This window comes from Papilio machaon, chromosome 10, assembly GCF_912999745.1.
Source record: "Papilio machaon chromosome 10, ilPapMach1.1, whole genome shotgun sequence".
Taxonomy (NCBI): Eukaryota; Metazoa; Arthropoda; class Insecta; order Lepidoptera; family Papilionidae; genus Papilio; species Papilio machaon.
This window is the reverse complement of record NC_059995.1, coordinates 6,759,735-6,772,602: the sequence shown is the minus strand read 5'-3', so window position 1 is coordinate 6,772,602 and position 12,868 is coordinate 6,759,735. Positions and strand designations below refer to the sequence as shown.

Genomic DNA, 12,868 nt, shown 5'->3' with positions numbered 1-12,868 from the left:
GAAGCTAGAAAAATATCTCTCGAACTCTTGTTTATACAGGTTCGACTGTACATTGTTCTTAGTCAATAAAACGCTTTGCTTAGGGTTTTGATTAATACTTTTACTTGAGAATTACTAAAGTTTTGAATGTTGCGAAATGATTAAATTTTCACTATGAATTTTTCAATATGTATAAAAATTCAATATGTAAAAAAAATATTTTCTAAAAATGTCCAAAAAGGCTGAAGGCTGAAGTAAAAAGGCTGTATGCAATCCCGAGGCCGCAACATAATTAAAAAAAAAGAAAGATCAAAATGTAGATGGACTCTAATATTGGTTTGTGTTAAGTAGGAAAATTTACACTCGTCTTGAAGAACATACGGAGGATACTGTTAAGCTTTTTCTAACTACCATGACATACTAAGACAAATATGAGCGAAAAATTAAATTTTTTCGCGAGTATCGCCGCGAGCGAAACTAGTATTATTAAATCGATCGCTCTCTGTGTATCTAAATCAATTTTATTGGCGCTCAGCATAACGCCAACGCTCTGGTTAAGTAATTACAGCTCTACCATTTAACAATGACCCCCTTCTTTCACACTTTGTATGGTAGCTTTGGAAATTGTGTACGGCTGATGGGATACCAGCTTACCCTGGACTCCGGTTTGTATGTTAATTTCAAAAGCGAGCGCGCCGATGAAAAATTGATTTCGTCTGATACGATTTTGATTATACGGTTGGTAGTTTGATAGAATTATTTGAAGTAGAGTTGTATAAGAATGTTTTTGATTGTTATGTTAATAGAGACTTATGATTTTAACTATTATCTGCTATTATAGAAATTCTGAAAGAAAAAACTTTAAAGTCTATGTTACTCGAGATACTTACTGACAAACTCTACTCAAACAAATTTCAAATCATTTTCACAGATATTTTAGAAGTTGGAAAGACTCGATGAAGTTGCTTTACAATTTTAAATGAAATATTTAGTAGATTTTTTTTATTAACTGAGTGATTTTTTTTAATAAAACGTGTTACATTTAGTAAAATTTAATTTCCTTTAGCAATTTCAAGGAAAAATTACGACATTATTCTACAGGGTGATGTTTGCGGGTCACGAAGGTGTGTTTTTGATTCTTATATTAAAAAAAAATAGTCACTTGTTTTCAGTATTTTTTTTCTGTGTAATTTTCCTTTTATTAATGTGTAGCCTATTTTAATGAACCAAACACCCTTAAGGATATAAATACAAATACTGCCAAACTCAGTCATTAGACTGATGGTTACTCTCAGTTCCTTATGTATTTAAGTGTAGATTTAAATGGTAAACCTACACTTAAGGATTGCTTACGTATCTAATGTCTGAGTGTGGCAGTTAGTGTTATATTTAACACTTGGGGTGAAGTTAAAGCGTTAGTTACATTGAGCTCGGGTTGCGTAACTTTTGTACCGTCGGCGTCGGCGGCGGCGACACGGCACCGGCAGTGCGATGGCCTTTCCGAGTTCGCGAAAAGGCATGCTACAAATTTTATTGTAATCAGCTCATTTACAGTTGGTAAAACTTTGAGCTCGGAAATTTAATGTCTTCAAAATACACATGTCTGACAGGGGAGAGGACAGAGTATTAATCTCAAGTGTCATGTTACTTATAGTATACTCAAAAGGTAATCTTGACTGTCATAGGTAACTGAAAATTATACGCGGTAAATTGAGCTCAAAGATCCAACCATAGAGAATATGATGGCAATAGTTTACGTAATTGGTTTTTTATTTTAAAATGATTGACTTTATTTTATTTCTTTCAATTGTAGGTAAATGACTCTGTAATAGCATTATCTAACGAAGTATTCAAGTGTAAAATAAAGGGCGAAGCAAACATTACATAACGTTTTTATTGTCCATTTTCATTTGTCCTAATGCTCGCCGCGCTTAGAGCGATATCTAAATCAGATAAGGATAAGTTCACATGGCTGTGGAAGGTGGAATGACTCCGTCCTACAATTATAAACGAATTAGTCCAAAAATTGTGCCTCCAATGGCCACAAATTGATATAATAAAAAGAAGTAGACGCTAATACAGGGCTGCATTGTGTTTTTTTTAAAGTTTTTTTTATACTTGATTCGTTTAGAATGTAAACCTGTTACTTAGATAATTTCCAATTTAGTGTACTTTATAAACTCGAGTTGTTGCAGTCATTTTTTTAGAAAATTAAGAAATGAAGGGAATTACTTTGTTTCATTATTTTATTATAGCGCCTTACAAAGCTGGGGAGAATATACGAAAATTGCATTTCATTCCAGGATAACTAAGACTTGATTTTGAATTTTCTATTATTTGAAAGTTGAAAGTTAAAAAACTTTCACCCAAATTCAGTCTCCAGCCCTAACCCGATCTGGAGGTGTCGCCCAATAATTAAGTGATTACGTTTGGACGCGTGTCGGTGCGATTTATATCAGTGTCGGGGCCCGATCATTAGCCGGTGTGGAATTGCCCTAATACTCCCCTCCCCGCATACAGACTACGCCGCGGACTTCCAAAATCCTACGCATTTTTTCTTTAAACATTGAGTTTATCTTTTTAATGGATGGTGATTATTTATAAGTTGCCAGTGTTGTTCTTAATCATTAGACTACTAGTTGTCGCCCTCAACTTCGTCTGCGCGCATAAAAAAACGTAATTAGTAGTATATGTGTTCTTCCAGACTGTGTAACAACATCCAAATATTAGCATTTATAATATTAGTAAGAAACGTTTTTTGTTCAAATGCTTTAAATTAAAATACTAAAATTAAGGCTTAAATTAAGGCTCGTTTTCGTCAATTACAGGATTTATCTAGCTACATTTTGTATCATTAATTTGTTATTTTATCAAAGTAACCGTGTTCCAGTAATCTTTCAATGGTTATTGTGACAATAATTTGACAGTTTATTTATCCATTTAATGACTATCTTAATGATATCAAAATAACATAACTAATAACTGACTTCGCTATCTTGTCTTTTTAAATGTTGAAGAAAAGACCCAAAATTAGTGAAAGTATAATACTCCGTAGTCCAAGAATGTTGGCCATATTTCTAAAATAATTCCACTTGAATCATTTGGTAGAAAGATGAATGCTCACGATAACCCGACTAAATTAAAACGTAGCCGCGCCGAATTGAATAATTTGGTAACAAATGACTTCATTTGCATGTACTATAATTAGTTTGTAATTGATGCCTTGCGCCGGCAATGCCTTGACTACCTTCTGACTTATTACGCTGCTATTTACAAACCAAAAGGCCCTTTTTTCTGTTTACTTTCCGCTTGGCGTATTTGTAGCTTGCAACATTGTTAGGAAGCTTTTCAATTATCTTTCTCGTAATTAAATATAACTTCTTTAATTAACTGTACATTGTTTCTTTAATTTGTATTTTTTACTTTACTGGTATTTTATTAAGCAATAAATTGCGTGTTTGCTTGTCTTGCTTTGTCTAGATTAATTAGAGGTACCGTTGATGGCATTTTCTATAATCATATAATTTTGTCAATATATGTACGAGAAAGTATCAACGGCGTTATTCTAACGTTGATAATAATCATTTAAATATATCACAGCCACCAGTTCAATATTTTTCTCTTTACACCACAATTTTCCTTAACAACAGTTTATAAACCGGCATGTTTCACAAGCTTGGATTGGCAACACTGCATTAAAAATCAACTCTTCATAATTTCTCTGGGAAATTATCTAAAGTATAAGATAAGTTGGTAATTGTACTAAAAGTGTTACAACTCACAGGCGACAGCGCAGCCTCTATTACCAATTCGCCACAACTACTGTTTAAGGGATTAAATAAAAATTCACTTTTTTGAAAAATGTGTAAGCATTGTATTATATATGAACAGGAAAGACGAAGAAAAAACATATTTGACATTTATATTTACAAAATAATAATTTACTTCTTTTTCGATGTGACATCTAACTAAAAACTATCAAAACTCCTTAGACATACCGGCCACCAAAGACATTTGTCTTTAAAATCATTAAAGACCGGCCACCGTGAGGGATATTCTAAAAATAAGTATCTTTGGGCAAGAATATTAATTTTGATAACGGTCGTTTTAGAATCGTGTCCCCTTTACACTTTACTGTCACGACTCGTACTAGTTGATCAGGTCCTGGATGCAGCTGAATTATTCGACCGAGTAACCATTTCGTTGGCGGGATATCCTCTTCTTTTATAATGACAACGTCTCCAATAGTCGGTGGTGGAATTCTGGTGTACCACTTATATCTTTGTTGCATTGTATGCAAGTACTCTAACTGCCAACGTTTCCAAAATTGGGATGTCATCCTTTGTAAAAGTTGCCACCTCGTAAGAAGATTTATGTTGCAATTATTGATATCGGTGTGATCTGGTACGCTTGTTAGAGTTTCTCCAATTAAGAAATGACCTGGAGTTAGAAAATTCTGCTCTCCACCCTCCAGTTGAAATAATGGTCTACTGTTCAAGCAAGCTTCGATTTGTGTTAACAGTGTTGACATCTCTTCATAAGTTAATGTAGCTGATCCAATTACCTTTGTTAAATGTCTTTTGGCCGACTTCACCCCCGCTTCCCAAAGTCCTCCAAAATTAGGTGATTTTGGCGGTATAAAATGCCAATCTGTACCTTCTGTAGCTAATATTTCTGCTATATCTTTGATGACACTTGCGCGAGTCTTTATAAACATTTTCTTTAATTCTTTTGCTGCTCCGATGAAATTTGTACCATTATCACTCCATATATTCTTACAGTAACCTCTTCGGGCAACAAATCGACGAAACGCCGTTATAAATCCTTGCGATGTAAGATCTGAAACGACTTCCAAATGTATTGCTTTCGTGCACATGCACACAAAGATACATATGTAACCCTTTGTAGATTTGTTTCCTCTCCCTTTTGATGTCTTGATCAGCACAGGACCAGCATAATCAACGCCAGTGTTTAGGAAAGGTCTTTGTGGTGTAACACGCATCGCAGGCAGCTGACCCATTAGTTGCTGATAAGTTGTACCTTTATGTCTAATACAAACTGTACATTCTCTTGCGCATTGTCGTACTGCAGATTTTAGCCCAAACATCCAAAACTTTGTTCTAATGTATGACATCATTAACTGCGGACCTCCATGCATTGTTTTAAGATGTGCATCCTTTATTATCAACTTCATGAGGTGAGTCTTGTTAGGTATAATAACCGGATGTTTAAAATCATTTGACAAACTGGCCTCATTCAACCTGCCTCCTACTCTCAATATGCCATCTCTGTCAACAAATGGATCTAAAGTAATCAGTTTACTTCTCCTTTTCACCTTATTGTGTTGTTTCAAGTCTTGAATTTCTTCACTAAAGCACATATCCTGGTAGTGTAATATAAATCTGTCCATTACTATTTTCAATTCTTCAGTAGTTAAATAAGTAGATTTCTTCTCCGATTTCTTAAACGTCATTCTCCGGCAGTATGCTAATACTCTTTTTAGTTTATTTAAGTTAGAAAATCTTTCCCATATAGAAACTTCACCTGAAACATGTAGTGCCTTAATGTCATTTTTCTTGATTTCTAATTCTGTCGATGGAATGTCTTTTTTTTCGTACAAAATGTATTCTTTTCTTAGCCAGCTCGGTCCATGCCACCATAATTCGTTTGTTCGTAACTCTCGTGCACTAATTCCACGAGAAGCGGGATCAGCTGGATTCTCCAAAGACCGTACGTGATGCCATTTATCGTTATCCATTAATTGTATAATTTCTGAAACTCGATTGCCTACAAAAGTTTTCCATCTGCTTGGCGGTGACTGCAGCCAAGACAGAACTACCGTGGAATCCGTCCAGGCGAAGACATTTTCTTTAGGAATATTCAAAATATTTCTTACTTCATTCAGCAAGCGTGTTAGTAGTACAGCAGCACATAATTCCAATCTTGGAACAGATAATTGTTTTAATGGAGCTACTTTAGTTTTGGCAGCTATTAAATCAACACTCACTTCATTTTCTTCTGTAATTACTCTCAGGTACGCAACTGCAGCATATGCAGTTGTTGAGGCATCTGCAAATCCATGTATCTCCACGACTTTATTCTTTGAATGTAATTTCAACCATCTTGGTAACTTAATAGTTTGTAAATTACTCAACTCCTCTCTATATTTAGTCCATTGATTAATTAAATCAAGTGGCAGTTCCTCGTCCCAATCACTTCTACAAAGCCATAACTTCTGTATAAATACTTTCGCAGTCACGATAACAGGTGATAACCATCCAAATGGATCAAATAATCGAGAAATATCTGATAAAATGTATCTTTTAGTAATGGAATAAGACAACTCTGGTAAGTGGACTGTAATGTGAAAACTGTCATCCTGCCTATTCCATGTCAAACCTAGAATCTTGAATATAGGATCCATTTTAAATGTCAACTTTTCTATCTCACAACTGGACTTATTCTTCATCTGACTTAATAACTCACTTGAATTGCTGGACCATTTTTGCATCTCAAAGCCTCCATCTAATAATAAACTGTTTATTTCTTCATAGATCTTAAATGCTTGTTCTACTGTCTCTGCTCCTGTCATCAGATCGTCCATATAAAAAGAATCCTTTAAGATTTGAGATGCGGTATGATATTTATGTCCTTCATCCTCGGCTAACTGAACTAGAGTCCGAACAGCAAGGAAAGGCGCTGCCGCAGTGCCGAATGTAACTGTAACTAATTTGTAGTGTTCCAAAGGTTGTTCCTGTTCGTCGCGCCATACGATGCATTGTAAGTTTGAGTGTTCTTCAGCGATTTTTATTTGTCTATACATCTTAACAATATCTCCTACAATACAAACTTTGTATGATCTCCATTTAATTAGTAAAGTACGTAGATCGGGTTGAAGTGTTGGTCCAATTAGCATACAATCATTGAGAGAATAACCGTTACTACCTTTCGCGGAGGCATCGTATACTACTCGTACCTTTGTAGTATCTCTGTCTTCTCTTACAATTGCGTGATGTGGTAAATACAAACATTGTGCTTCTTCATCTATCTTAACCATGTGTCCTAACTCTAAATACTCCTTAATCACTTTTTGATATTCTTCCTTTAGAGAATGATTCTTTTTAAATCTATTTTCTAAATGTGTAAATCTTCGCATGGCTTGATCCTTTGTATTACCGCATGTTACAATAGTTTCTTCAGGAGATTGTTTTAATGGAAGGTTTACGATATATCTTCCATTCTCGTCTCTTTTTGTAGTAGTTTTATATATTGTCTCACATATCTCTTCTTCCTTTGTTAATATTTTCTTACTACTTCCTAAGTCTGCTTCTATCTCCCAAAACTTCTTGAGTAAATCATTATCTAATGTTCTGATGTGCATACTAATAACTTCTTTTTGCCCGTTTTGTTTTTGATCCGTGACTTCACCCGACAGGATCCATCCTAAACGAGTGAACTGTGCTACTACACCATCTGTACTTTTTACTACGCCATTGTCTAGAATCTTACTGTATACATCGGCACCTAATAATAAGTCAATTCTACCAGGAGTATCAAACGTTGCATCTGCCAACGGTAAATCTTTTATCAAAGTACAGGTGGACCCCTTTATACCCCAGGTCGGTAAAAGGGTTGTTATGGATCTTAAAACAAATGCATGGACAATTAGGTTGAAGGTTGTGTCATACCTCGATCTCAGCTTAAAAGTAACTGTATTTTTTAAGTACAGTTTGTTATTGCCTTCACCTATGCCAACGACCTCGTTGTGACATTTTGATTTCTTCAAACCAAGTGCTTGGACTATCTTCTCAGTGATAAACGAGGCTTGTGACCCCTGATCAAGTAGAGCCCGTACGACGTGTGAGTTATTCTTGTCTGAAATAACATCGATTAGAGCTGTCGGTAACAATACACCTTGACCGGGTTGTTTTCTTCCAGAGAAGTGTGCCGCTACTACTGAATCCTTCTCCTTCGGGTCTTTCTGTTCTGTTCCTGCGCTGTTCATATTTGCAATGCTTTTTCTTTCAGGATGTATGAGTGAATGATGCTTTTTGTTACATATTTTACAAGACGTAAGCTGTTTACATTTAATAACAGGATGGTTAGGAATAAGACAATTAAAACATAAATTATTGTTTTGTACAAAATCATACCTCTTCTCGATGGATAATTTTACAAATTCCTTGCAGTTGTATATATAATGATTTCCCTTACAGTATGAACATTTGTGCTCAATAGTTGCGTGAAATATCTTTGGTTTCATTGTCCTTGACTTTAAGTTGTTACTCTCAATCATTTCCAAGGTCCTGAATCTAGTTTCTAGAAATGTTGTTAGCTTCTGTAATTTTACTAAATCATCTGTATTATCTGCACTAATTGTCTCTTCCCACTGTTTAAGGCTATTTTCGTCTAGTTTTGAAACAATTATGTAAATTAATATTGCGTCCCAATATTCTGTAGGTAAACCAATATGTTTTAAAGCATTGATGCATTCGATGGACGTGTCTAATAACTGTTTTATATTAAAAGCCGATTCTTGAGTAATATTTCTTTGTCCAAAAAGTTTTTTAAAAATACAATTCGCAACATACCTCTTGTTATCATATCTCTTTTTTAAAATGTTCCACGCTTCTACATAATTGTCTCCGGTTACCGGTACTCCTTTAAGCAATGTTTCTGCCTCTCCTGACAAGCTACTTTTGAGATAGTGAAGCTTCTGTACGTCATCTAAGTGTCCATTGTTATGAATCAAGGATGTAAACAAATCATAAAATGACTGCCATTCAGTATAATTGCCAGAAAATGTCGGTATTGTAATACGTGGTAGCTTGACATCTCTACTATAGCACTTAACATCGTCTTCTTGCTTAAAGTTGCATTCTTCTCTCGATGCGGATGGCATGGGGTTCAATTTTTGTAATGTTGTGTTTAACTCACCTTTGTAAATATAATAATTTTCTTCCACATTACTATAGACATCTTCTTCGAAATACTCAAGTTGCGATCTATTACTTTTGTCCATCTTAGTTATAATTTGATCATGGTTGCTTGTAAACTTACTCCAATATAGCTCCAATGTATTTAGTCTTGCTTCCACATAAGCCGTTGTAATTCTTTCACGGGGCGACTTCTTAAAATTTATTTGAGCTTTTAAAAGTGTTTGCTTAAGTTCTTCTTGTAATTCTATTAGTTGAACAGTCTCCATTTTTTCTTATAAAATATGCGGCTCGAATCGGACCAAAATGTTTAAGGGATTAAATAAAAATTCACTTTTTTGAAAAATGTGTAAGCATTGTATTATATATGAACAGGAAAGACGAAGAAAAAACATATTTGACATTTATATTTACAAAATAATAATTTACTTCTTTTTCGATGTGACATCTAACTAAAAACTATCAAAACTCCTTAGACAACTACTGACCCCTTTTTCGCAGCAAACCTCTATACATTGTAGCTATTGAAAAGTATAAGTTGTATACTCATCATATGTCTTACTCATGTACTACTTTTCCATGTGTCAGAAGGCCTAGCACGATGAATGTATTTGTAACGTCAATGAAAAAATTTGTACAAGATTTTTCGTTGTACTTTTCACCCGATACTGTACAAATCTAGTACAAATTTTGTCGATGACACTACGAACACTTTCTCGCAAATTTTCATACAAGTCCCCATTTATCTGAACTCTCTTTCACAGTCTATTTATACAAACTTTGTACTAAGTATGGATGTACTATACCTCATCATCATCATCATCATTGTCAGCCTGAAATTGTCCACTGCTGGACGTAGGCCTCCCCCATCGATTGCCACAATGACCGGTCCTGAGCCGCCCGCATCCAGTGCACTCCCGCAACCTTGACCAGGTCATCGGTCCATCTTGCAGGAGGCCTACCCACGCTGCGTCGACCTGTCCGTGGCCGCCACTCTAAGACTTTTCTGCCCCATCGGCCGTCTGTTCTGCGGGCAATGTGGCCAGCCCATTGCCACTTAAGGTTTGCAATTCTCTACTATACCTAATAGTGGGATACTAACAGTAGCTCTTGTACTATGAGAAATATCACATATGACTTTCTTTTAATTAAACCTTCTTTCACCATATTTTTTTTTCAATGCTATAATAGGTTGGCGATTCCATTCGGACAGTCCTAATTTTTGGAGACATTGATATAAGTAATATTTGTAGTTATCTATTTGAAAGTAATGACCAATTAAAAGAACTTAGGACTGGCAACGGAAATCATTTTTAAATAGCACTTTGAAACGATTTGTCCTTTGATTTTATAGTTATTTCGACCCGTGATAATTATTTGGTTACCAGTTATACATAATTTAGCTATTTGTAAGTCAATATTTACACTAATTTAATAACCGGACACTTATCGTGTTAGGACAGATTTAATTTTGTGGTTCTGTTAATAACTCCGCTAGGAATTGCATAAACGTATCGCTTTATGTAAATTTAAATAATGAGATTAGGTATAATAACCGAATTAATAACATTTTAGAAAATATCATACTGTTCTGATAATAACTTAACAAACATACAAATGTAATGTTTTATCATAAGTATTCTTTGAACTATTGAGACAAGATCACATAGAAATATTTGTCTTTACATTGTTCCATTAAATTTAAGATTTCTCAAATTAAAACCGAGAAAACAAAACATTAAGCGACATTTAGTGAATATACATTTTAAATGTACTCAAATACGAATGTCGAGCGTACTCTGACCAGTCCATATCGAATCGGCAATGACGCGAGAGACGTTAATAATTTTAAAATCGCTCAAATTATCCGCCAGATGTTTACCAGCAAAGCGAAATGCCGCCTTTGACATCAGATACCCGTGAAATTCCATCAGTACAGCAATGGGCATGACGCGCGTGAGCCTGCACTCAATAAACCAAATGACCGAATGAACGATACTTTTCCTTCACACATTCACTGGGTCTTACGGCAGTGGAAACTTAGGTGAAACACTTTCATATATATAGTTACTTCCAATAAATCGTAGTTTTGCTGCGCTGTGTAGTTAGTTAGTGTTCAATTTGCGTAAAACCGTCGAAACAGGAAATACGCAAGGAAATGACACAATCTCATCAAGTTTTGTCTGGTTTGAATCGTCTTGATGAATAAATGGTTTGTTTTTTTTTAATTTACAGTTCTTTTAATTGACAAGAACATAAGAAAAGTTTGCTTTCTATTTTTATTTTCTTTTAGATACTTACTATAAAGAAAAGAATATGACATTCCATCTCGTAATTCATTTTGGTTCGATACTAATTTTGTATTATCAATATAGAACAGCTAGGAATATTTATATTTTATAAGCGTCTAATAGTGAAAATAAATAAATACAATATTTTCTGTTTTAATGACGTTATATTTTGATTTAATAAGTTACATAACATACTTTTTACATCTTACATCGTGTGATAATCAATTTACAAATATTTATCACGTCTCTTTTTATTTAATTTTATAACATAAATTAAACTTAATTATTTTGTACCTAACATAAAATGTTTTCAGACTACATGTACATAGTAGATGTGTAAAAATTTTATATTACCTAAATATATAACGCACTGTGAGATTACTACAGTAATATATTTTAGTCATGTATAATTTGATAATGTATGGACTGACAAGGATATCTGACCCGGTGGGCATAAGTCAAACTAAATTAACACTACTCACTAGCGTCGTCCTGTTAATATCAAAAACGTGTCACAAGATCATGTGATGTTTTTTTCTTATATGCCTTTGTAGGTTTTATATATATGCCTATGTCGCTTTTTCATATATTCTTAAAGATCTAACTGCAATTTTTTTTAAAGGTTATATTTCCATTGTTTTTCACTATAACCCATTTGTATATTGTCATCTTATGACATACCAACCGTGACAAAAACATTGATGAAATAATTGAAATCTCAGTTAGATCCTAAGAGAATATTAAAAATACAACAGATTGAGACTTGCCACTCTCAAATTAAACCGCCTTCTAATCGCCTTCCTTAGCAACCATTTAGACTGAGCGCGGCAGTTATAGTCAAACAAGGATGTCTAACTCAAAAAAGGCGCTGGTATCGGTTGGTTCTGTCATAAAATGAAAACGTAAAATGGACATAGAAATTAGTATAAAAATGACATGTCTGCTACAATACAAAACGGATCTTTATTTTGACATTGACAGGAGGGCGCTAGTGAACTATAATAATTTAGTTTGATTTATGCTCACCGGATCATATATCCTTGTCCGTCTATATTGAGATTAGAATCATCTTGGAATGAAAATAAAATAAGAAAATAAATAATATTAAAGACTTTTATATAATTAAAATGTTAATCGACATGTTAATTCTTTACTTACAACTATTTAATTCTATGCCTAAATAATTCCTTTTTAATCTTACATTCAAAACAAAACTTTTACGTCTTAACAAAAAATATGAAAATGTTCTTAATTATATCTATCAGGTCTATGATTTCTAAATCTAACGTATAATGTTATATTTTTAAACGTACGATTATGTACAAAATATATTAAAAACTAATCTATTATTGATTTTGGTCGTAAAGGAAAGATCGAAATTATTATAACGTTTAGAAATAACAATATTAGTACACTTATTCATATTAGCTGCGTTATTGTAAAGTCGAATTCAACAGAAATTTAAAATTATAACAAACCTATTTAAAGACTTTTATTTTTTTTTATTTTAATTACAGAATTATTAAAAATAAAGAGGTTTTTATCATCAATTTATAAAAAGAACTTTTCAAAATAAATAGATAGACAGTAAATGGCATTATCAGCCAGTAATGTGTAAATAATTTCAGTTTTCCATTGAATCTATGTTTTATTGTTGTATTT

The 12,868-nt window shown here is 33.7% G+C and overlaps 1 protein-coding gene across 1 annotated transcript; it reads right to left on the bottom strand.

Annotated features, from left to right (window-relative positions):
- Positions 1–1,943: 1,943 nt before the first annotated feature.
- LOC123721328 lies at positions 1,944–7,984 on the bottom strand. The gene is made up of 3 exons (XM_045679816.1): positions 4,879–7,984; positions 4,544–4,713; positions 1,944–1,976 (listed from the first exon to the last, which is right to left on the bottom strand). The coding sequence occupies exons 1-3, from the start codon at positions 7,982–7,984 to the stop codon at positions 1,944–1,946; spliced, it is 3,309 nt and encodes a 1,102-aa protein (XP_045535772.1).
- Between the last annotated feature and the right edge of the window lie 4,884 nt (positions 7,985–12,868).